General features: G+C 40.5%; 1 protein-coding gene and 2 pseudogenes across 1 annotated transcript in view; 1 reads left to right on the forward strand and 2 right to left on the reverse strand.

Moving 5' to 3' along the window:
- The first annotated feature begins 2,048 nt into the window (after nucleotides 1-2,048).
- The window catches only part of SDHAF4 (succinate dehydrogenase complex assembly factor 4), a 32,231-nt gene continuing 7,888 nt past the window's right edge, over nucleotides 2,049-26,391 (forward strand). Inside the window, exons 1-2 of the mRNA XM_004482930.4 lie at nucleotides 2,049-2,227; nucleotides 20,947-21,099. Of these exons, the coding sequence (XP_004482987.1) occupies nucleotides 2,164-2,227; nucleotides 20,947-21,099 (217 nt within the window). The 5' untranslated portion in view covers nucleotides 2,049-2,163. The remainder of the gene's footprint in view (nucleotides 2,228-20,946; nucleotides 21,100-26,391) is intronic.
- LOC139440049 (ATP-dependent RNA helicase DDX18 pseudogene) lies at nucleotides 11,970-13,757 on the reverse strand (annotated as a pseudogene).
- LOC101436621 (small ribosomal subunit protein uS19 pseudogene) lies at nucleotides 13,838-14,273 on the reverse strand (annotated as a pseudogene).

Genomic DNA, 26,391 nt, shown 5'->3' on the forward strand with positions numbered 1-26,391 from the left:
TATATGGAGTATAAGGTATTCAGTAAGCCGACGGATGTAAGTATGTAAGAGATTAGAATGTAAGAGAATCATAAATGAGAGAAAGCAATCCAAATCCAGAATAATTTCTATTCCTGTAAGAACAAATTGTTACCTCCTTCATGACAGAAAGAGTCCATTATAATCAATCAGGTTATTTAAGTGAGGGTGGGCCTTGAATGATCCACACCTTCTAGAATTCATGCTCTTGTGTAATCTCCCTTTATATGTGGACTGGATTTACTGACTTGCTTCTAATGAATAGAATACAGCAAAAGTTGATGGGATGTCACAAGGTTAGATTACCAAAAGACTGGCTTCCATTTTGTGTGCATTTCTCTTGCTTGCTCATTCATTTCTGTGGAAAGACAGCTGCCATGTTGTAAGCTGATCTTTGGAGAAACCCGTGTAGCATGGAATGAGGGAGGTCTCCTGCCCAAAAGACTTTGAGGAACTAAATCCTGCCAATAATCACATTAGTGAGGTTGGAAACAATCCTCTTGTCACTCCTTCATATGAAACTGAATCATATGATTCAGTTAGCTTGACTATAACCTCATGAAAAACCTTGAGCCAAAGATACCCTGGTTCCTGGATTCCTGACTCACAAAAACTGTGAGATAATAAATTGTTGTTTCAAGCCACTAAATTTTGGTGTAATTTTTTATGCAGCAACAGATAACTAATATAGTCATCTGGCTCTGATTAAGAGCACTTCTGAAATGGGAGCCTGTTCTTGAGCATTCAATGGAACCCAAATGTTCTCATGCCTTGGGCTCATTTTGAGAGGTCCTAAACCAAAGAACTAACCCAAACCCTCACAATCTCACTCACCACTTGGCAAACTGTCAATCACTGGTCATAAAAGAGTGTATGGCTCAGGCCATAAATCCTACCAGGCAAAGTGTTCAAGATAAATCAGTTCTGCTCTCTGGGAGAATTTTTTCCCTCTGCAGTTCCATGAGGGCCTCTGTAAGTGGGGCTATAAATGCCATTGCAAGCTGAGTCAGCATATAAAGCCAAACATATCTTACTTTGAAGTTTTCCTCAGTTACTGTCACTCATCATTGAGCTGTGGATATAAGCTAAGGGCCAGAACCATGTTCTTAGTAGTGTGAACTATCTGTTACGAATATTGTTTGAGCTTTGTTCTGGCCCTGTCCTGTGTATTCCACCTCCACCCCCACATCCCACTTAATTAAAGAACTCCTTATCTAGGAGGACCAGGTTACTGGGCAGTTCATGAAAAAATCTCAGATTCTGTTGCCCCCTAGTATGGCATGATCAGGGGCCAATGGTAAAGATTTCCTCTTGAAAAAAAAAAGAATTCAAGGAGCCATTACTGTACTTCTATAGAGACTTCCACAGTTACATAAAGCATTCCATTTGCCACATATACTCCAAACACCATTGAAGCTGTGGGACTTTAAGGGCCAATTGACAAAGCTACTTGCACCACTGCCAGCGCCAGGAGAATCTTCTCTTGCTCTTCACCGTAGTCTAAGATGGCACCTTTCAGATCCTCAGGGGAGTAGGTCAGAACTGGTGAATTAAGTAGGAGCTTACTGAATAGGAAGAGATTTCAAACAAAAAAGGAGAGGTGAAGGGGAAGAGCCTGTTACAACGGTGAAAAGACTAAAAGGTGGTCAATCTTAGTATACTGTAAAAGTGATCTTCTAGGAGGTCTTTTGCCTCAGACTGACAGAAGTAAAATGAATTATTCCCTCATCCAATTTCAGCTGTGATTTTCATCAAACGTGTTCGGCGTTTGGGTCGCTCTTGACCAGAAGCCTGAGCCCACGGACTGCTTCTCTTTCTTTTCGGATATTCTGAACCAAGTGCGCGGATTGCCGAAGCAGGCTGTGGAGACCCCGCCCCATCAGCCCGGCTCAGCCCCGCCCCGCCCCATCAGCCCGGCTCAGCCCCGCCGCGCCCCATCAGCCCGGCTCAGCCCCGCCCCGCCCCATCAGCCCGGCTCAGCCCCGCCCCGCCCAATCAGCCTGGCTCAACCCCGCCCCGCCCCGCCGCTCCCCCGCCGGATCCACGGAGGCCCCGCCCCTTCCGGCCCTGTGGGGCGGCCCCTGACGCAGCGACTGACTTCCCTGTCCCGCCCTGGGCCGCCGCTGAAGCTGCGGAGCGGGAGACATGGCGTCTTTGTCCCTTGCGGAGCGGCTTAGCCGTGTTCAGTCCACAGCGTGGAGAGCTGCAAGTAAGGAGTCCGACCCCAAAGCTAAGGTTGTAGTCAAGGTCGCGAGAAGCGCTTCCTTTGGAGCAAGCTGCTGTGTTCCTGGCGTTCGAGGGCCCAGGGGCTTTGGAACTTAACCCTTGCTTACCTTGTCCACCCGATCCGTGACCGTGGGCAGGTCCCTTCACCACGTAGAACTCAGGGTTGTGTGAGGCAGAGCTAAAGATCCTGAAGGCCCTTCCAGCCCGGGCGTCCTGCAGCCTTCTGGCCTGTGCGCTGGCCAAGAAAGTTTGTAAACCTTCCCGGTTGTTTTCTTGGAAGTGCAGGCGGGCGCACCAAACTTTGATGCCGATGAAAGAAAATGGGGGTCATTCATTTGCTTATTTAATTTATTTACATCTTTCTACTTTTCAAAAAGGATTTGTGATAGTGTACATATTTTTTTAAATGTAAGAGTGCAGAAATGGACTAAGGGAAAATCAGTGTAATAATTAGATAAGATGTAACAATTTTTAGTACAGAGAAAGCATGCAAGCTTTCAGTAAAAGCCTAAATTTTAAACTTTTTGTTGGAAATCTTTCCCAATGTTATTATGGACTTTGTTAACCCACAGAAAATGCTAAACATAATTAAAAAAACAAAATAAAAAAACCGTAGTTTGAAATATTCTCAAATTTACAGGTCAGAAAAATAATACAAACCCTAAACAGAAAACGCCAGTATGCCCCTAACCCCTAAATACCCATAGCCACCAGTTTTAATATTTTGCCACAGATCCCATTTCATTCTGTCCATCAGTCTATCAGTCCATCCATTTATCAGTCCATTTTAATGCTTGAGTGTAGATTGTATATGAATCATGCTCCTTGAAAACTTAAAACTGCCATGTACATTTCCTAAGAACAAGGATGTTCACTTAGGTAACCACCTTAAGTTCAATTATTAAAGTCAAGAAATTTAACATTGCTATGAGGCTTACAGTCTATATTCCAATTTTTTTCTATATGTACCAAAGTCCTTTTAAGCCTACTCTCCTCCCATTAGATCCCATGCAAAGTTACACAATTGAACCAGGAAGCCACTGTTCTTCAAAATACCTCTTAATTACACCAGTTGCGCACAGGGAGCTCCTTGATAATGGAAATATTTTATTTCTAAATTGAGCAATTGGTTTATAGATGCTGGTATTGCTTTCTAACATACATGTATTTAAAAAAAACACTTGGTATCAAATACTTCATAATTAAGTTTTAAAACTACTGGAAAGGGATGCTGAATGACTACACAACAAAATTTTAAACAGTTATTTTCTTGGGGATAGGATTATGTGGGACTTTCACCTAGATTTTTCATTTCTGGGCTTTTTTGTTTTTTAACACTTAAGTAATATATTTGTGTACTGAGAAGAGTGATTACAGAAAGGAAAACAGATTGCACAGAAATCTTTAATGTAAGATTTAGTTTAGTATAAGGGCAGTCATTCTGTCCTTAATTTACACTTATAATTTCTTGTTATATGTTATAAAATTATGCTTATGAGAAACATCTTTCTCAAAGCTCCAGAAAAGTGTGAAAGGTCTGCAGTAGTAGGGAACGTGCCAAAATCAAGAAAAAGGCCACTTTAAAAGGGAAGGATTTCTTGGTTGACCCCTCCTCCACCTCTCACCAGCTTGGTGTGGAGCTGGTTTGTGCTTCCACTGTGGAGTCCTAATCCCAGTTCTGGAAGGAGCAGAGTAATGCATGTGTACATACTCAGGCAAGTATATCAGGCCCAATCTTTCTGGTGGTGGCTTTGGGTTCTCTGTCCCAGAACTTGCCCTGCATGTAGAAGGCAGCACACCAAGCTCTCCTGCAGAACACTGTGGGAGCACACAAGTGGCTGCCTGGGACAAGAAATTGCTGGCTGTAGGACTTAAAGTGCAGTGTCTAGGACTGTGAAGAAACTTTTTTCTAGGGAAAAGAACATATTCATATCCTTATAAATGGGAATTCCCAGGGCCATAGGTGCATGTCCAAGACAAGACACTTGCTCAGGAAGGATCAGGGCAGTCAGGCCTGGAGGTGTTCTCCAACCTCATTGTATGGCTAAGCCCCGAAGGAGAGCACTACAAGGGGTCAATCTGCAAAGACTGGGAAAGGGTTTTCTTTTTTCTTTTTTTAGCCCCTGTATTAGTCAGCCAAAGGAGTGCTAATGTAAAATACCGGAAATCTGCTAGGTGTTATAAAGTGTATTTATTTGGGGTAGGAGCTTATAGTTACCAGGCCATAAAGCATAATTTACTTCCCTCACCAAAGTCTATTTTCACATGTTGGAGCAAGATGGTTGTTGATGTCTGTGAGGGTTCAGGCTTCCTGGGTTCTTCTGGGCTCAGCTACTCTGGTTCCTCCACAAGGTCAGCTGTAGACTATCAGGTAAACAGTTATGTCTCTTTCCCCTGGGCTCCAGCTTAAGGCTTCGGCATCATACTCCAACATCAAAACTGCAACATCACAGAACCCCCAGCTCTGTCCTTTGCCATGCCTTTTATCTGTGAATCCCCACCCACCAAGGGGTGGGGACTCAATGCCCTAATGATGTGGCCCAATTAAAGCCCTAATCATAACTCAATCAGGCCCAGGTACAGATCAGATTACAAACATAACCCAATATCTATTTTTGGAATTCATAGCCATATCAGACTGCTACACACACACACACACACACACACACACACACACCCGTGACTTTTTGCATGCTGTCTGCTCTCTGTGTCCATTTGCTGTGCATTCTTCTGTGTCTATATTTGTTTAATTTCCCCTTCTCCCTTGCATCTTGCTTGCTGTCTGCTCTCTGTGTCCATTCGCTGCAAGCTCTTCTGTGTTTTTTTGTTTTTTGTTTTTGCCTGTCTTCCTTTTTTGTTGTTGTTGTGTCCCCTTGCTGAGTTGGCTCTCTGTGGCGCTTGTGAACTGGGCAGTGCTCCGCGCCACTTGCAGGCAAGGCAGCCTTCACAGGGACACCCCGGGACACAAACCCAGGACCTCACATATGGTAGATGGGAGTCCAACTGATTGAGCCACAATCATTTCCAAAGGGGTTTTCTTTTTTCGTTTTTCTTTTTTTCTGTATGTGCCTGGCATTCAAGGAAAGCCACTATCATAGCATTAACTGGATACAAGCTTATGGAACAGAGGCTGCAGAGTCTAAATTCCAGGAATAATACACTAAAATATCAAAATGTCAAATCTTCTTGGAATATTTGGTAGAGTTACCTTGTGAAACAATCTGGTCCTAGGCTTTTCTTTTTGGGACATTTTTGACTACTGACTTAATCTCATTACTACTGGTAATTGGTTTATTGAGATCTTCTATTTCATCTTGAGTCTGTGTAGGTGGTTTGTGTGTTTCTAAGAATTTGTCCATTTCATCTAAGTTATTTAATGTATTGGCATGCAGTTGTTCATAGTATCCTTTTAAAATCCTATTTATTTCAGTGGGTTGGATAGTAATATCCCACTTACTCAGGAAAATCTTGAATATGTTCCTCTGCATTTTCTTCTAGGAGTTTTATTATTGTAACTTTTGTATTTAGGTCCTTGCTCCTTTTTGAGTTAATCTTTGTATAAGTTGTGAGATAGGGATCCTCTTTCTTATGGGTAGGGATATCCAGTTCTCCTAGCACCGTTTGTTAAAGAGACTGTTCTGGACCTGCTGGGAGGGCTTGACAGCCTTGTCAAAAATCACTTGGCTGTAGATGTGAGGGTCTATTTCTGAGTTCTTAATTCACTTCCACTGGCCAATATGTTTATCTTTATGACAGTACCATGCTGTTTCTATCACCATGGCTAAGTAATATGTTTTAAAGTCAGGAAGTGAAAGTCCTCCAACTTGGTTCTTCTTTTTAAAGACATTTTTGGCTATTTGGAACCCCTTAGCCTTCCAAATGAATATGATAATTGGCTTTTCTATTTCTGTAAAAAAGGCTGTTGGGATTTTTATGGGATTGCAGAGTCTGTCAAGCATTTTGGGTAGAATTGACATTTTAGCGATAGTCTTCCCATCCATCAACATAAAATGTCCTTCCATTTATTTAAGTCTTCTGTTTTGTAGTTTTCTGAATACAGGTCTTATATGTCCTTGGTGAAGTGTGTTCCTAAATATTTGATTCTTTTAGTTGCTGTTGTAAATGGAATTTTTTTTTCTGACTTCCTACTCAGGTAGCTCTTCAGTAGTGTATAGAAATGCTACTGATTTTTGCATATTAATCTTGTATCCCACTACTTTGCTGGACTCACCTATTAGTTCTAGTAGGTTTGTTGTGGATTTGGGGGGATTTTTTAGGAAGAGAAATATATCAGGAGTAGCAAAAGTTTTGCTTCTTGCTTTCCTATATGGGTACGGTATTTTTATTTCTGTTAATTTCCTAGTTGCTCTAGCTAGAACTTTTTGCTCAATATTGAATAATGGTGACACTTGCAGCCTTGTCTTTTCCTGATCTCAGCTTTCAGTGTTTCACCTTTGAGTATAATGTTAGCTTTGAGTTTTTCATAATGCCCTTTACCATATTGGAAAGCTTCCTTCTGTTCCTGTCTTTTGGAGTGTTTTTATCAGAAAAGGATGCTGTATTTTGTCATTCATCTTTTCTGCATCAATTGAGATGATCGTATGATTTTTCTTCCTCTCAATTTATTAATGTGGTTTATTACACTAATTGATTTTCTTGTGTTGAACCGCCCTTGCACACCTGGGATAAAAGCCACTTGATTATGCTGTATAATTCTTTTAATGTGCTTCTGGATTTGTTTTGCAAGTATTTTACTGAGGACTTTTGCATCTATATTCATGAGAGAAAAGGGTTTGTTATTTTCTTTTTTTCATAGTATCTTTATCGGGTGTTGGTATTAGGGTAATTTTGGCTTCATAGAATGAATTTGGTAGCACTCCTTGTTCAATTTTTTTGGAAGAGCTTGAGCAAGATTAGTATTAGATCATAATTGAATGATTGATAGAAATCACCTGTGAAGTCATCTGTTACTGGGCTTTCCATTCTGGGGAAGTATTTTGGTGATTGTTTCAAACATCTTACTTATGATTGGTTTGTTGAGGTCTTCTATTTCTCTTAGGGTTGGTATAGTTTGTTCATGTGTTTCTAGGAATGTGTACATTACATCTACCTTGTCTAGTTTGTTGGCGTACAGTTTTTCATGGTATCTTCCGATGATCTCTCTTATTTCTGCAGAGTATTGGTTATAGCGCCTCCTCATTTCTGATTTTATTTATTTGCATCTTCTCTCTTTTTTTCTCTGCTAGTCTAGCTAAGCAGAGAATAACAATATTGTTGATGTTGTTGCTCTTCTCAAAGAACCAACTTTTGGTTTTGTTGATTCTTTCTCCTGTAGGTCTACTCAGGTTTGTTCTGTTTGGGTGTGTTGTCCTTATTGGTTATCGATATTTATGTCTTTCATAAGAGTTGGGAAAATTTAGGTCATTATTTCCTCAAATATTCTTTCTGGTGCCCTTTCCATTCTCTTCTCCCTCTGAGACACCTATAACGTATACATTTGTCCTTTCCATGTTTCATTCAATTTCCTGAGGCCCTGTTCAGTTTTTTCCATTCTCCTGTTTATGCTCCTGTCTTTTATTCTCATCCATTTTATCTTTCATTCCCATAATCTGCTACTTTTCAGGCTTTTCAGTTGTTCTTCATGCTCATGCAGTAGCTTCTTAATAGCATTTATCTCTTTATTCATATTTTCCTTCAACTCCTTGAATTGATTTAAGAGATTTGTGTGAACATCATTCATTAGTTGTCTTAAATCCTGTGTCTCATCAGGATTTTTGGTTCCTTTGGCTAGACCATCTCTTCCTGTTTATTTGTATGGGCTGTAAATTTTTGCTGATGTCTAGGCATCTGAATATATTGGTGAATTTACTCTGATGGTCAGTTTTGCTCTGTTGCCTAGTGGTTTTGTTTCATGGCTCTTCTTTGATTTTTGGTTCAACTTAAGTCTTTAAAATTGCCCAGCTTCAATTATGGAAATAGGACCCACAGATGGCATATATCTAATCCAAGGTGTCTGGTACAAGAGACTCCAAAAACGTTTTTCTTCTCCAGCCTGCTAACAGATGGCACTCTTTCAGGGATGCTCACTGCAAAGGTGTCTCTTTCCTTACCCACTCATCTGTGCTTCTGGTCTGGCCAGAGCTGAGATTCTTAGAGGGCTCTGCTGGCCAAACTCACTGAAGAGAATCCACTCTCCACCCCTTGCTACACCCTCCCCTTCCCAGTGAGAAAGACTTCTATTCTCCTCTCAGTTGGCTGCAATTTGCCACAGGTTTTATCCGTGCTGTTCGCCTTTGTGGTGGGGGATAGGTGACATTCATGGCCACAGGAACTAGTAACTCAGGGTTTTCATTTTGGCTTCTTGTCTTTCTCTGACCCTCACCCTTCTGCATGATGTGCAGCACTCTCCTGGTCTGTAGATTCCCAAAGCAGCTCCCTGGGACAGTGTTTTGCCCTTCCTCTATTGTTTTTGTGAGATAGTTAAGCCCTCCCTTCCTGTTCCCACACAAACTTCCCAGAAGTCCTCCAAGTAAAGATAACCCTTCCTTCTAGCACCCCTTATTTCACTAGGATGACTAGTGTGTTTGTTGGGTTCAACTACCTCTTAGCATTGACCAGAACTGTGCCCAATGGTCATCCAGTTTTGAGGATAGGAGAATTCCAAAATTGAGGCATCAACAAGGTGATGTTTTCTCCCCAAAGTCTGTAACATTCTTTTACAGGCTGCTTTTTTTTTTTTTTTGGTTGTTATTTTGATGTAATTATTTAGTGACATGGTAAAATAAATAATACTTTATTATAATAGGCTGGTTTTTAGAAAGTAGGTGGAGGATAACCTCACTTTTGATAAAAATTTTAAAAGTTTAAAGTATCAGCATGCATAGAAAAAATGGAAATTAGATACTCATATAGCAACAGTATTTAGTTTTAGTTCAGTGATTAAATAGTATTTTTTTTGCATTTGTGTATTTTTTTAAACATGATTATTTTTGAAACAAAGAAAACAAGCCATTGGAGGAAAGTTATTAAATGCCAGGACTTGAGAGACCAGTGGCCAAGGTCGGATCCCAGGAGGACAGGGCCAGCCTGGTGCATGTGGGTCAAGCTTAGATGCAGAAACTTGGTCCTTCTTTGCTTTTTGGAATGCTGCTTTTAAGACTGTTTGCCCTACACTTGATATTCTCAATGTACTTATACTTCATGAGACTCTGTGAAGGTTAATTGGCACAAAAGCAAAATGATGCTAGCAACTTTGGTTTTGAATCACTTTACAAAATACAACTACCATATTACACAAAACACACTAGAAACTAAGTGTTCCTGCAACAGAAACCCACCTGACTAAAACACTGACTTTGCTGGCTTTCTCTGAAATCCCTTTATTTTCATTTTTTACTGCCAATATATTTTTGTTTCATGGATTCTGGAAGAGGTAATTTCTCACAAGACAGTAAGGTTAATGTTTGCTGAGCAATTACTATTTAGTGGTCTTACTGTGAGTCTGTTGATAGGTGGTATAACAGTTTGATATGGTTATGAATTCCAAAAATAGATATTGGATTATGTTTGTAATCTGATCTGTACCTGGGCCTGATTGAGTTATGATTAGGGCTTTAATTGGGCCACATCATTAGGGCATTGAGTCACCACCCCTTGGTGGGTGGGGACTCACAGATAAAAGGCATGGCAAAGAACAGAGTTGCAGGTTTTCTGATGTTGGAGTTTTGATGTTGGAATTTGGTGCTGAAGACTTCAGCTGGAACCCCAGGAAGTAAGCACACAGAGGAAAGAGAAGCCAGCACCAGGAAGGAGGAACCTTGAACCCAGAGAAAAGCAAGCCCCAGGAACATAGGAACCCAAGAAGCCTGAACCTGAACCCTCACAGACGTCAGCAGCCATTACTCCAACTAGACTTTGGTGAGGGAAATAACTTAATACTTTATGGCCTGGTATCTGTAAGCTTCTACCCCAAATAAATACCCTTTATAAAAACCAACCAATTTCTGGTATTTTGCATCAGCACCCCTTTGGCTGACTAATACAGGTGGTCTTGCCATTTAAATACTCTGTAAAGTCAAACGGGAGTACAAAATCTAGACTACCTTGAAATCAACAAATTTGAGGAATGTACCATTTGTATTTTAAAAAAGGGTCTTTGCAAAGTTACCAAATATAAAACTGCAATTTTCACCTACATTGGTGTAAATGAGGCTCAAAAAACCCAAATTTTCTCCCTGATTGTTAAGCCTGCAAGGAGCACTTTACTCAAATAGCAAGCAGTATATAAAAACTGATAATGCCTTTAACCTAAAATGTTTCTAAGGTATTTCCCAAAGCTTTGCCTTTTTATACTGCAGCATTTCCAAGAAGGATCAAGAACTACTGTGAAAGTCCAAGAAACAAGTAAAACCAAAAAATAAACCAAGATGATTTTCTGCAACACCACCAACTCTTCAGTACACTTTCCTCTGCCTTTTACACTGAGTTAGTCTTTGCCATAAAAATTTTCAGGCACCAGGAAATAAAGGTACAGAAAGAATTCTATTAACAATAATGTCATAAATTTTAGGGGGAAAATTTTTTTTCTTTGGAGGTACCAGGGATTGAACCCAGGACCTCGTACATGTGAAGCGGGCACTTAGCCACTGAGCTACATGAACCATATTCCATCCCCAGGAAAAAAGATTTTAAATTAAAATATTATATCATCACAACAAAGAAATATCTCTAGTTTTGCCCTTGGATGAAAAATTGAACTGCTTTATAACCAAAAAGTAGAGATTTGCTAGAAATAAAGATTGCTCAGTGCTTGCCAGCCAAGTCCTCTTTTTTTTTTTTTTTTTTTTCCTGAGGTACCCGGGCCCAGGGATTAAACCTGTGACCTCATACGTGGGAAGCCCGTGCTCAACCACTGAGCCACATCAGTTCCCCCAAAGTACTCTTAACCAGTGAAGCCAACTAGTAAGATAGGAAATTAATAGACAGATCTGGAACCTGGTAAGATGTCCATGTGGACATCAATAACTCCAAAATGGCTGCTGGAAGATCCCTACCCCACACACAAGATCCTGCCTTCCAGATCCCTACCCCACACACAAGATCCTGCCTTCCAGAACAAAGACGTCCTCTGGAAGCCAGGAGAAGCCCCTGATATTCCCCAAGGACTTTATCATTGGGCCCTCATGGGGTATTGATAGATGGGGTAATCAATCAAAACAGCAAACAGCTGGAACTCCTCCCTGCCGTTAGTAAAGGGGTAGAATAATTAACAGTTCCAAAAGCCAAGCGCGAAGCCTGAACAAGTGTTCTTACTCTGTCGCCTCTAGACCCCAACGCTGGTTGCCTTCTCACCCCCCCGCCCCCCCCCCCCCCCCCCCCCCGGTTTGGATCACTATGCAAGGAAACCTGGAAATTTATAATCTATAAGGGGAAATTGTAGTCTGTAAATCAGCCCACTTTATCACTTTTCAGCCCCTTTCTCTTTACTTGGGACCCCTGATCTGTTATTTCTTCCCATTTCTCTTCCTTCCCTTTCTGAATAAATTACTGGTCTAACTCACCTGACATGCTCTTGAAATTCATTTCTGCAGCATGGTCAAGAACCTAAATAAAATCTGGTAACATCAGATCAGTCCAAATCATTGAAATAAGTTCCTTTGTTACAGCAAGGAGAAAAAAAATCCATTTCAGAACAAAGTTATTTGGGGTGAAAGGAACATGTGTCTTCAGTGAGAGAACTGCCTGCTGTCAGGTGATTTCTTGCTAATGTTTTTTAAGATTTTGGACTTACCAATTTTCTTGACTTTCCGGTAGCCAAATCCACCACCTCTCCTCTCTTTTTGTTTGCCATCATTGCTGTTCATATTCAGATCAAGGAAGCCAAATTACAGAGCAACCCGAGGCAAATTTAAATTACTAACATAGATTTTTTTCAGAGAATGGGAATAATATATGCTCGAATGTAGGACTTATATGCTTCTTGAGCAGACTTATGAAGGAAGTTGTTCTTTTCAATCAATTTCTCAAGCTGAGACTGAATGTCAGAAATGTTGGACCAGGAAAATTCAGATTCACTTAATGGAATATTGGATTGCTTCAAGTAAGAAAGGAAACCCACATCTTCTGGGTGCAAAACGAGCAAGGCATGTCCTCTTCCATTTAGGCCTCTGGCTGTTCTACCCACACCATATATGTATTCTTTTGGGTCATCTAGAGGGTCACACTAAACAATCCAGTCGACTTCAGGAATGTCCATCCCTTGAGCTGTCATGTCTGTACCCAACAGTATCCCCAAATGTGTATTACAGAACTGGAAGAAGGTGGTTGTCACTTATTTTGCTTCTGCTTTCCATGAATTACCAAGACAGGCAAATCAGTATAGTTCAGCATCCTGTAGCGGTATTTCACAGACTTACAGGATGAAACAAATACCAATTTCTTCTTTTGATTCTTCTTAAGGAATGTAAAGAGCAGAAGGAATCTCTTTTCAGAGGGATAAACTGTGTATCCCTGCTCAAGACCATCCACTGTTGTATTAGTTTTTTTTTTAATTACCATTTAGTCACTTCTGACTAAACTGTCACTGTTTTTTTTTTAAAGATTTTTTATTTTATTTATTTCTCTCCCCTTCTTCCCTCCCCCAGTTGTCTGTTCTCTGTGTCCATTTGCTGCATTAGTTTTATCTACATCAATACCAATATAAAATGGCTCCTTTTTCAGAGAAATTCTTACCAGGTCTTCAGCTTTTTGAGTTTGTGTGTCAGAAAAGAGTATGACCTGTCTGTGAATTGGCAAAAGTTTGATAATTTGCTTTAATTCCTCTTCAAACCCAACATCCAAGATGTAGTCAGCCTTGTCAATAACCAGACACTGTAGGTTTTTATACATAAACCTGAGGGTATTCTGCATATGGTCCAGGAACAGACCTGTTGTGGTCATAGTGACATTTATCCTATTTGTAAGTTTCTGTGCTTCAGTGGATCTGTTACTACTACCTATTATCAACCTTTGTGTGTGGACATGGTGAGTCATTAGCTCCTGAAACATACCAAAAGTGTGCATGGCCAGTTCCCTAGTTGGTGAAAGAATAAGGACTCCTGTTCCATTCCTGGGCATGAATTTTAACCTAACAGTGAGTTCAACAGCAGGGATTAGAAATGCCAGAGTTTTGCCACTCCTTGTTTTTACAGCTGCTAGAAGATCTCTGCCTTCCAGAAGTGGCCTGATACTTTTATGTTGAATTTCAGTCATGTTTGTAAAGCCCACTTCTTTTATTGTTTTCATTGACAAGATTAGCTAGGATGTGAATGAAATATCCTCAAAAGCTCCTGTCAGTCCCAGGGCAAGCTGTGCACCTCGTTGTTACCATTTGACTTCTCTACATTATTTTCTGTTTCTTCAAGATCTCCAGCTCCTTCTTCAGTCTCCTCTCTACATGAGACCCAGCATTTTCGATCAGTTTTCTCTTTTTCTTCTTTTATTCTAAATTGGATGACTGTGCTGCCCTTCCCCATTGGTGAATTCCTTTGGGGATTTTTTTTTTTCTTTTTTTCCCTTGGGCTGAGGAGTCTGCGTTTTTATTGGCTGCACCAGGCTACTTGAGAGGGATGAAGCGGGAGGGTTGGGTGACCCCAGTGCTGGGCCTGCCGCCCTTCACGGGCTTGTAGGTGGTGGAGAACTCACCCAGATAGTGGCCGATCATTTTGGGCTTGATTTCCACCTGGTTAAACATCTTGCCATTATAGACGCCCACCATGCTGCCCACCATCTCGGCAGGATGATCATGTCGCCCAGATGCATCTTCACCACCTCCGGCTTCTCCATGGAAGGCGCCTCCTTCTTGGCCTTGTGCAGCTGCTTCAGCAGGGAGTGCTGCTTCCTCCACAGGGGCAGTTCAGCCGTCTCCACTGCCGTGTGCTGTACAGCTGCATCAGCTGCTCATAGGACGTGCCCAGCAGCTGGTTGAGGTGCACGCCGCGGTAGGTGAACTTGCAGAAGGTGCGCTGCTTCTTTGGCTCCACTTCCGCCATCTTGCCAGCTTTCATAAAGGCCCCTTTGGGGATTTTTTAACTTTAACATTTTTCACTGTTTGATTAGACATCTCAGTTTTGGGCTTCTGACAGTCTCACATCCATAGACGATTTAGGGACTTTTAAACTTTTCCGGCTTCCATGGTTTCTTGAGACACATTTCTGTTTTGGGTTTCTGATAGGCTCACATCTGAGGTCACCGGTAGCTTTTAAGTTTCACCGTCACAATATTGGATTCTGCTTCTCTTATCTTCTTGTGTAGGAGTTTCATCGGTAAGTAAGACATGATGTTGGTGGAGCACCTTCACCCCAGGGTGGCAACCAGGTTCCTCTGTGGGGCTGGCATTTGCTTTGTGGTTTTTTTGTTCATTTGTTTTGTTTTCCATTTCATTTATCTCTGCTCCAATTTTTGTTATTTCCTTCTTTCTGCTTGCCTTAGGTTTAGTTTCCTCTCTAGTTCTTCCACTTCTGAGGTTAGGGTTCTAATTTGAAGTCTTCTTTCTAATATACGCATTTACAGCTATAAATTTCTCTTTTAGCACTGCCTTTGCTTCATCCCGTAAGTTTTAGGATGGTGTACTTTCATTTTCATCCATCTCAAGATATTTCCTATTTTCACTTAATATTTTCCCCATTAATCCATTGGTTGTTTAAGACTATGTTATTTAATTTCCACATGTTTGTGAACTCTTGATATCTCCCTCTAGTATTGATTTCTAGCTGAATTCCATTGTGGTCAGAAAGTATGCATTGATGATTTCAATATTTTTTAATTTATTGAGACTTGTTTTGTGACCTAACATTTGGTCTATCCTGAGAGTGCTCCATGTGCACTCAAGAAGAATATGTATTCTGTTTTTCTTGGATGAAGTGTTTTATATATGTTTGTAAGATCTAGTTTAGAATATCATTAAGGAATGATATTCCGATAAGGAAACAGAATAGCTTCCTGTTTCTTTATTGATCTTCTGACTAGATGTTCTATGTATATTGAAAATACTGTGTTAAAGTCTTCTACTATTAATGGAAAACCATCAGTTTCTCCCTTTAAATCTTCCTATATTTGCTTCTTTTATTTTGGGATTCTGCTGTTAGGTGCATATATATTTATAATTGTTGCATCTTCTTGTTGAATTGTCCCTTTTATCAGTATATAATGACTATTTTGACTTAAAATCTTATCTGTTGTGAGTATAGCTACCCCAGCTCTCTTTTGGTTACTACTTGCATGGTATATTCTTTTTACATCCTTTTATTTCAATTTGCTGTGTCTTTAAATTTAAAGTGAGTTTCTTGTAGCTAGCATATTGTTAGGTCATGCTTTTTATATCCATTTTGCCAGTCTCTACCTTTTGACTAGAGAGTTTAATCCATTTATATTTAAAGTCACCACTCATATTACAGGGCTTTCTTCTGCCATTTTGCTGTTTAGCCTTTATATGTCTTATGCCTTTTTTTGTGGTATCATATTGAGTGCCTTCATCTATTTTCCCCTTATGTTTACCATTGGATTAAAATTTAACATCCTAAAATATATAGTAATACCAGCTTAACTTCTCTAGCATAAACATTTACTTTTTTTTCCTATACCCGTGTCCCCCATCTTTTTTTTTTTTTTTAACTTGTTCCTGCTTATATCTTTGTACATTGCAAGTCCAAAACCACAGATACGTCATTGCTTTCTATAATTTGCATTTTAGCACTTACAGAAAGTAAGAAGTGGAGTTACATGCCAAATAATATAATACAATAATACTGGCATTTATAATTACCTAAATGGTTACTTTTACTGGAGGTCTTTATTTCTTTATGCTGATTTGAATCACAGTATAGAGTCCTTTCATTTCAGTCTGAAGAACTCCCTTTAGCATTGCTTGTAGGGCAGGTTTAGTGGAAATGAACTCTCTCAGCTTTTGTTTATCTGAGAATGTCTTCATCTCTCCCTCATTTTTTGAACAAGTGAGCATGTAGGCAAGAAGGCAGTGGGTTGAAATTCTTTGCTGGCAATTGTTTTCCTTCAGCACTTTAAGAATTTCAACCCACTGCCTTCTTGCCTACATGATTCCTGTTTTGATAGATTGGCATGCAATTTAATTGGGACTCTTGTATATAACATGTTGCTAGTCTCTTACAGCTTTCAGAACCTTTCCCTGTCCTTTGCATTTGATAGTGTAATCAGTATTTGAAGGGGTGTTTTTCTTTGTGCTTACCTGTTTGGTGTTTCTGAGCTTCTTGGATGTGCATATTCACATATTTTGCTAAGTTTGGGAAGTTCTCTATCATTAATTCTTTGGCTATTCCTTCTATTCCTTTCTCACTTTCTTTTCCTTCTGGGTATTGCATAATCCACGTATTGGTGCATTTGATGATGTTCCATAACTACTTCACTTTTTTTTTTTAAGTTACTGAGACCAGGGTTTGAACCTGGGACCTTGTATGTGGGAAGCTGGTGCTAAACTCCTGAGCCATATTGACTCCCCTGCATTGGATTTTCATTTGCGTGTTGTTTGCTTTTTTGTTTTTAGGAGGTACCAGGAACTGAACCTGAGACCTCCCGTGTGGGAAGCAGGTACTCCACTGCTTGAGACACATCCATCTCCCTACTTCACTTTTTTTTTAAAACACCCTCCCCCCGCTCTATGGCTCCCTCATCTGTCTGCTCATTGTCTGCTCATTTGTCCACTCATCTATTTTTTTAAAGATTTTATTTGTCCCCACCCCCTCGTTGTTTGCACTTTCTGTGTCTGTTCATCTTCCTTGTTTCTTTAGGAGGCACTGGGAGCTGAACCCAGGTCCTCTGATGTGGGAGGGAGGTTTCTAATTGCTTGAGCCACGTCCGCTTCCTGCTTTCTTGTAGCTCTCATTATGTTTTTCCTCCCCACATCTCTTGTTGTGTCATCTTGTTGCATCAGCTCGCCGCACCTGCCCTTCATGTCAGCTTGTAGTCTTCTTTAGAAGGCACTGGGAACCTCTGCTCCCTGCTTTGTTGTGTCTCTCTTTATGTTTTTTCTTCCTGTGTCTCTTATATCAGTTCGCTGTTCCTGCCAGTTGCACCAACTCGCTGTCTTCTCTTTTAGGAGGCAGCAGGATCCAAACAAGCAACCATATTGAAGGAGGGTGCCCAGTCGCCCCAGCCACTTCCACTTCCCCATTCATCTTCTTTAGGAGGCACTGGGAACTGAACCCAATACCTCCTTTGTGGGAGGCGGGTGCCTAACTGCTCGAGCCACATTTGCTCCCTGCTCATTGTGTCTGTTCATTCTACCAGCTTCTGTCACCTTGTTGCATCTGCTTGTTTTCTTTAGGAGGCACTGGAAACTGAACTTGGGACCTCCCATTTGGAAGGCAGGTGCCCAATTGCTTGAGCCACATCTGCTTCCCATTATTGCACTTTTTTGTTTAAGATTTATTTTATTTATTTATTCCGCCCCCTCCCTTGCAACTTGCACTTGCTGTCTGTTCTCTTTGTCCATTAACTGCATATTTTTCTGTGTCTGCTTGTTGTCTTTTCTCATCTTCTCTTTAGCAGGCACTGGGAACCGATCCTGGGACGTTCTGACATGGGAGAGAGGCACTCAATCTCTTGAGCCACCTCAGCTCCCTGGTTTGTTGTGTCTCATTGTCTTTCCTCTGTGTCTCTTTTTTTGTTTCGTCATCTTGTTCTGTCAGCTTTCCACGCAGGCCAGCTCGCCTTCACCAGGAGGCCCTGGGAACCGAACCCAGGACCTCCCATATGGTAGACCGGAGCCCAATCATTTGAGCCACATGTATTCCCTCACTTTTAGTATTTCTTTTTTCTTTCTGCTCTTCAGCCTGACTCTTTTTAGGTGTCTTGTCTTCAAGTTCCTTGATTCTTTCTTCTGCCAGGTCTAATCTGCTCTTGAAAACCTCCTGGGCATTTTTCATGTCAATTATTGTGGTTTTCATATCCAGTAGTTCTGTTGTAGAAGACGAGAGAGGTTCAATTATTTGCATATAGGAAGGCCAGGACTCAGGAATGATTTTGAGATGGAAAAAATGATTTATTAACAGCCGGCCGGACTCGGGAGCTTTCTGTTTCAAACCCGATCCTCGAACAAGATTTTTGAGTTCCTTTTATACAGAGAGGAAAGGCCAAATGGTTCTTTTGTTTCACTGCTCAATAGACTTGAATTAACATATCTTCCACATCCTAGGTAAGCTTTTAGCATGTTCTTCATACGTTCTAGATAAGCTTTTAGCACATTTGGTCTGCATTTTTATAGAGTTTGCATTGCTAAATTGTTTCTCCAGGACTGGAATTGTTGTCATAGTTACCAAGGGCAGGGCTGCAGTTCTTACTGTCCCAAATGCACCGCACAGAAAACATACCGCTCGGGTTTTCTACCAATATATGAACAGCCCCCCTTTCCCCCCACTCAAAGCCTACATCACTTGTTTGTTTTCTTTTTAAAATTTCTGCCTTTATCAGACTCTCATACTGTTCTCCTTCATTGTTTTCCTGATATGCTATAGTTCAATCTCTGTGCTTTCCTTCATCTCCTTGAGTATTCCTTTTTTAAAGACTTCATTTGGTGTGCCCACATTCAGGTCTTCTTTTTTTGGTGTTACCTGGATTTTTTATCCTCTTTCAGATGGTCCATCATTTCCTTTTTCTTTGTCTTGTCCTCTTTTGTAGCACACTGTATATTTTAATATTTTAAAATGTTAACTCTGGGCTTTATTTTCTAAGATGTCTGTTTCTTGATTTTGTAACCAGCTGGTGATAAGATATTTTCTTGAGCTTGAAACCTCATGTTAGGAAAGTCTGCTCAAGGTGAATTGCAGTGTGCAGATTTTTCCCTTTCTTTTTGGGCCTGTGTCCTGTCCTGTGCTTTTGCCTGTTAGTTGTTTTGGGGCTCCCCTCTTAACAGGAGTTTGGTTGTCCCCTCTGTTTCTCAAGAGGCAGAGCTTCCTCTGCTGGGTGTTTGAAGCCGGCAAGACTTAGCCCCAGATTATCTGATTCTGTTGTTTCTAACACTCCTTTCCTTGCCTCAAACTGGTTTACCTGGAGGGCTAATTCTGGGAGGAGGAGCATGCCAAATAAGAGTTTGCCAAGTGAGTCTTTCCCAGCTGAAACAGGGCCAGGGACCCATGATGGGGGCACAGACCAGCTCCAGAATGCCCTGGGGAGGGATCAGGAAGGGCACCAAGAGTTTCTTCCACAGCTTCCCCAAATCCTGAGTTTCTTGGTCTGTCCAGCAAAAACAGTCCTTCAGTTAACTGTCTGGCAGCCTTAAGGAAGCATGTATCTTTAAGTCTCCTTTGCCATGGCCAAAGAATGGCCACTGCTACCTTTGGGGTGGGTTGAAACAGTGGACCATCTCAGTGCTGGACCTCCAGCGACCTAAAGTCATTAATCAGAACCCATGATTAGGGATTGGCCAATTGGCCATGCTTATGGAAGATTTTTATATTCTTTTATGTCACCAGTGAGCTAGCCAGGGACTGGACCCTGTGTCAGCCTGCCTTAAGATTTGGAGATGAGTGCCAGTAGCTACCACGGGGAGAGAACAATTTACTGTTCTTTACTGTAATTTATCAGCCTCCTCCTCCTCTTCTCTAGGTATTACACAGTGTTCTTCTGAACTCCAGAGTTTTAGAACAATTGTTTCAGGCAGTTTCTTCCTATTTAATAATTGTTCTGGTGGAAGGACTGAGTCCTGGAGCTTCCTACTCTTTCATCTTCCCACAGTCCTCCTCCTCCTCCTCCTCTCTTTAAAGCCATCATCATCTGGCCAAGTCCTTCGAACCTTCCATCTCTCACGTTCTCTCTTTTGATTCCCTTACCACTTAAAAGGGTCCTTTCGATTATAAGGGGCCCATTGGGTAATTCAGAATAATCTCCTTAGTTTAGGATCATCTGATCAGCAACCTTAATTCCATCTGTTACCTTCCTTTCCCTTTGCCCTATAGCATAACCTATTCACAGGTTCTGGTAGTAGGCCATGGTCATGTTTAGAGGCTACTCTTCTGCCTACCACAGTGATATAGTGGAACTGATACACAGATCTGTCTGGCTTTAAAACGATTCCTTGAAGAAGATGAAAATCCACAACCCTGAGATCTTTTTCTTAGAGTGATTTTGTCCTTGTGAATACTCCTACAAGTGGTTGGATAACTTTCATAGTAATAAAAAGTTTAACTTTCTTTTTACAACCTAGAGAGAAAATGATCTCTTGTTTATATTTCAGATGATTAATACATTTAAAAACTTGTCGTTGTCTGGAAGAGAACCATGATTAAGATTTAAGTATAAGAACACTAAATATATACTTGTGATTTCTAGAAACTTAAATGCTAAATTTTATCATTATAAGTACATACTTCTTAGTTACTCCTAGTGGTCTGAGTCCTGGTGTTTTGGGCATTGCTTCAGACAGGAATTACTGTTTTATATGAGTGTACTCAGTCTTGGTAATAGTTACCTAACTCATTTCAAAGCTTTAATTTTCAAACTTAAAAGATTTGTCACCTCCAAGGAAGGAAACTGACTGACTGGGAGATAGTTTAGAGGGAAGAACTTTCAATATATATGCTTTAATACTTGTTAAGCTTTGATACGTACAAATACATAAAATAAAAATAAGTGAAATTATTAAATTTTAAAAGTAGAATAAGTGCTCTTATTTTTCCACTATCTCCACTCTACTAGGATCACCCCTTTTGTGCCACTCTTTGAGGAAAATGAGTTCGTCTCAAGAAGGAAAGTCTGAATCTGCTAAACAATCCCTTAAGAAGCCAAAGTTACCAGAAGGTCGTTTTGATGCACCAGAGGGTTCCCATTTAGAGAAAGAACCACTGGAAAGTGAGTATAATAAAAGTACCTCTCAATTTTTGAGGTTTCAAGGAAAGTGTTTTAATTATTGAGAAAAAAACAAAAGAAGAACATGTTATTGCTTATAATTCTTTATTAGTAATAATAAAGCACATTGCAATACTGAATAAAATCAACATTATTGACCATGATATGTGTGTTAAAAAAAAGATTTCTAAGGCCCTGACAGTTTGATTGTTTTTTAAATTATATTCCGTTATTCATATGTCTAAATATATGATGTTGAGACTTTTTTCAGTGCAAGCAACAGAAACCCACTTTGAGCATTCTTAGGCAGAAGGTACAGTAGGTTGTTATTAGGATGCGTGTCACAGGTGAATTATCCCAGGGCAGCAGTGCTGCTGGGCCTTGGAAAAAGATTGAAACCTAGGGAGATGGAGAATTAGAGAGGCAAAGGGATCACTTCTCTCCAAGAAAATAGTAGCTAGAAAACAGGCAAAAACTGGACGGCTACTCTGGGTCTCAGGACACCAGGAGAAGGCAAGACACCACCAAGGAGAGAGGGACGAGGGAAAGGAGGCTCAGCTGACCGAAAAAATCCCATGAGTAAAACTGCACAAGCAGCAACGGGTGCCCATCCTCTCACCTTTATAGCAAACAATCTGCAGACTGCAGTGGCTGCATAGTGAGGGGAATGCAGGGGTCCTTTTCCCCAAGACAGGGAAAGAGAAGGGACATAGGCAACAGCAAATTCAGATTCTGATCAGTGCACTTGGTCTCCTGCATTGGAGGGGTCACACACTTCAGGCTGGGTGAGCTGTGACATTGACTGCACTGAGAGCTACCAGGGTGCTAAAATAATTTGCTTTCTGAAATACCCTCACTGAATAAGTATGTGGTTGCCAGAGCCTGGCTTACAGAAGGTACTTAAAAAATTTTTTTTTGTTGAGTCAATACATGAGCCCTCATGATTTTGAGAGTTTACCATAATTGTGAGTTATTCTTATTAGCTGCTCTTAATATAAGCTTGATAGTATTACCAAATTAGCAGAGCGCTAGAGATAACTTACCTTCTCAAACACACTCCTTACTACTCCAGGCTGATTGCTGAAGAGGCAGAGGGAGGGAGGGTGTGGCTGGACAAGGGTAGAAAACAGCCTCAGAGAAAGTTTGTTTGTGAGGCTTGGTCAGCCCTAAGGATATTGCTTCTGCACAACCCACCAGACTGAGGAGTTACACTGAATACATTCCCCCCTTAGCACTTGGGATCTGAGCTGAGAGGTCTGCCAAAAAGCACCGTCAGCTGGCCAGACCAGAAAAATGCATGAAAAAGAAAAATAATGAGGCAATCAGGTGTCTTCACTGCCACCCTCTCCCAAGGCCTTTGGGATCTGGCCTGTACTCTATTACTAGGTCCTGCAAGCCTAAATATGTAGAACAAGTTGAACCAAGAGTCAAAGAATAGCTGGAACACATAGCTATATAAGGTAAATCCTTAGGCAAGAGAGATAAACTGAACATCAGAGTAAACTCAGTATCAGAATCTGATGCCTAGACACCAGCAATAAATTACAAGCCACACAAAGAAAAAGAAAGATATGACTCAGGCAAAGGAATAAATCAGAGGTCCAGATGACATACAGGACTTGAAATAGCTAATCAGTGAGGTTCATAGAAATCTCCTAAATCAAATCAAGGAGTTGAAGGACAATATTGCTAAAGAAATAAAGGATATCAAGAAGACACTGGGTGAGCACAAAGGAAAATTTGAAATCTTGGATAGGAAAATAAAAGAGCTTATTGGAATGAAAGACGCAATAAGTGCAATTAAAAATACAATAGAGGCACAGAACAGCAGATTTGAAATGAAGAAAGAACCCGCTATGTTGAGGAAAGAACAACTGAAATCAAAGAGAAAGAAGAACAGAGAGAAAAAAGAATGGAAAACGTTAACCAGAGGCTCAAGGAGTTCAGTAATACAAAGTACACCAACATATGTGTTATGAGAGTGCCAGAAGGAGAAGAGAAGGGGAAAGAGGGAGAAGGCATATTTAAGGAAATAATGGTTGAAAATTTCCCAGCTTTCATGAAAGACATGAATATATGTGTCCAGGAAGCACAGCATACTTCAGTTTAGCATGAATTCAAGTAGACGTACCCTAAGACATATAATATGCAGAATCCCAAATGCCAAAGAGAAAATTTTGAAAGCAGCAAAGGAAAAGCAAAGCATCACATACAAGGGACATCTAATAAGACTTAGTAGGGATCTCTCTTCAGAAACCATGGAGGCCAGAAGGCAGTGGCATTATATAACTAACATACTAAAAGAGAAAAACTGCCAGCCAAGAATTCTTTATCTGGCAAAGCTGTCCTTCAAATATGTCAGTGAGTTTAAAATATTCACAGATAAACAGAAACTAAGAGAATTCATAAATAAGAATCCAGCTCTGCAGGAAACACTAAAGGGAGTTCTGTAGCCAGAAAAAAGAGAGAGAGGCTTGAAGGAGAATGTAAAAGTGAAGACTTAGAAAGGGTAACCACAAAGGTAAAAAGATGGACAAAAATAAGACATGACATGAAAGCCTAAAGGTAAAATGGCTGGAGAAAGTGATGCTTTTACAGTAAAACTAAACTCATGCTCTACGCACTTTTCCTGCTCATCCTCATCCCTCTCACCAACCCACCCCACATCCTCCTTTTCCTCCTGGATTCCTGCTCTATCCCATCTACCAAGTTACCCAAGCCTTAAGCCTGGGAATAATCTTTCACCTCTGACTCTTGCTGTCTCCCTTATCCAGTCACCATCCAACTGTTGATTTTAACTTCTTAACATCTCTCAAATTCATCCTCTCTTATCCATCCTATCAAGAATGCCTAAATTCAGGCTATTGGTCTCCCAATAGGTCTCTCTGCTTCTAGATTTATCTTCCTGCCTCTAGTACATATTTCATCCTAAGAAAATGTATAGGTTGTCCTACCGCAGAGAGTAGATTTCATCATTAAGTTGATAAAGGCAGGTATTTGCAGGCAGGTACTCCATGAGGTAGAAAAATGCATAAAAAAAGGAGATGAGATATATAAATGGGAACAGCATATCACATGGTGAGTAACATGATATATACAAAGAAAGAGATCAGAAAAAAGTGCACAAAAGAGATAACATTTGAACTCCATTTTAAAGGAAAAATAAGGGAAGCGGACTTGGCCCAGCGGATAGGGCGTCCGTCTACCACATGGGAGGTCCGCGGTTCAAACTCCGGGCCTCCTTGACCCGTGAGGAGCTGGCTCACGTGCAGTGCTGATGCACGCAAGGAGTGCCCTGCCGCGCAGGGGTGCCCCCCCGCATAGGGGAGCCCCACGCACAAGGAGTGCACCCCGTAAGGACAGCTGCCCAGCACAAAAGAAAGTGCAGCCTGCCCAAGAATGGCGCCGCACACACAGAGAGCTGACACAACAAGATGACGCAACAAAAAGAAACACAGATTTCCGGTGCCGCTGATAAGGATAGAAGCAGTTACAGAAGAACACACAGCGAATGGACACAGAGAGCGGACAATGAGGAGGGGGAAAGGGGAGAGAAATAAATAAAAAATTAAAAAAAAAATAAAGGAAAAATGAAATCCTGGTAAGTAGATAAGGAGTGGTAAGGAGATATTAAAAAAAAGACAAAGTGGTAGTCAAAGAAAAAGAGGATGGGAAACATGACACATGCAAGACACAGCTAATGGGCCTCTTTGGCTATAACACAAAGTATATATATTGAATTAATAGAATGTATGGCTAGAAGGGTAGATTCAGCTCAAATCTGGTAGAGCCTGAAAGGCCAGGCTACAGTATGTGAGCTTTATGCAGTAGGCAATGAGAAAAGCAATGCTTTGATATAGGGATTTTTTTTAACACTATACTGAAGTGTAATCAATATATAATAAAAATCACCCATTTAAAAATTGATCCATTTTAAGTATACAATTCATTGAGTTTTAACAAATGTTTGTAGTTTTGTAATCAGTATACTGAAAGCATAGAACAGTTCCATCACCCCAATGAGTTCCCTTATGCCTCCTTGCAGTCAGTTCTCCCCCATCCTCTACCTTCCTCAGCAACCATTGATCTGCTATCACTATAGTTTTGCTTTTTCTAAGATTTTTTGTTTTGTTTTGTTTTGTGTTTTTGTTTTTGTTTTTCTTGTTCTAAGATTTTTTATATCTAGAGTTATATAGTATGTAGTCTTTTACTTTGTGTAATGTTGAACACAGGTTCTGTTTTAGAAAGTTTAATTCAGCCTCTGTGCAGGTTAGACTGTAGCCATAAGAACTAGGAAATAAAGAGATGTTAGAACACTACTGTATTAGTCTAAAATGGGTCACTGAGAGCATGAACCAGAGTGGTGGTGGTGAGAATAAAATGTTTCAGAAGATTCTAAGAGGGTTATAATGTATGTGTAAATTAGGTTATTAAACAAATGTGGGGAATAAGAGAGATGGAAGGAAAGGAGGTTGTTCACAAAGAAGAGAGCTCAAGAGGGTAGGATTTGAAAAAGAAGCATATTCAAGAGATAATGTTCCAGAAGTTGGCAGAAGTGGAAGATCACTAGTAAAGAGGATAGGGGACCTCTGTAGCCCCAATATGAGATGATTCATTAATGTGGATGTTGATATTATTAAGGATGAGGAGAAAGAGACCAAACAGTGGATCAGATATGGATTTCATCCAAGAAGGTAGAAGAGTGTCTTTGAGTTTATTACAAGACTGGAGAAAAGCATTGTACAAGTGAATGATTTAGATTCAAAAGAGGAAGGCTGTAGAGGTACATTGGTAGAGTGAGAGGCTGGAAGTAGCAGGGGACTCCTGACCATTTCTTTCTTGCCCAGTGAACTCCAGCAAATGGAAGAAAGAAGAGCTTCCATTAAATAACTTTCAGGGGGCGTGGTAGAGTAGGGAAAGGCTAATGTTCATTTAAAGCAAGGAGAAAGCTCTTTAGAAAATGGAATGGGTTTGAGAGGGTTTACTATAGGAAAGCAAAATAAAAGAATAAGTAACTTTTAAATTTCTCAGGATAAATTCTGTATCATCTGTTTTGTTGTTGTTTTGCTTTTTCTCTTTTTTTTTAACTTTTATTGTGAAATTCAAACTTACAGGACAGGTAGAAAAATAGTACTAACCCCATACAGAGAACATATTTCTGTCCCCCCAGATCCAAGACTTTTAAAATTTTACTGCATTTTCCATAACATTCTATCTACCCATCTAGTTATCTACCCATCTAACTGTATGTCTGTCTGTCCATCTATTAATCCATTTTCTGAAAACTTGAATGTA

The sequence above is a fragment of the Dasypus novemcinctus genome, chromosome 11 (genome assembly GCF_030445035.2).
Source record: "Dasypus novemcinctus isolate mDasNov1 chromosome 11, mDasNov1.1.hap2, whole genome shotgun sequence".
NCBI classification, from domain to species: Eukaryota; Metazoa; Chordata; class Mammalia; order Cingulata; family Dasypodidae; genus Dasypus; species Dasypus novemcinctus.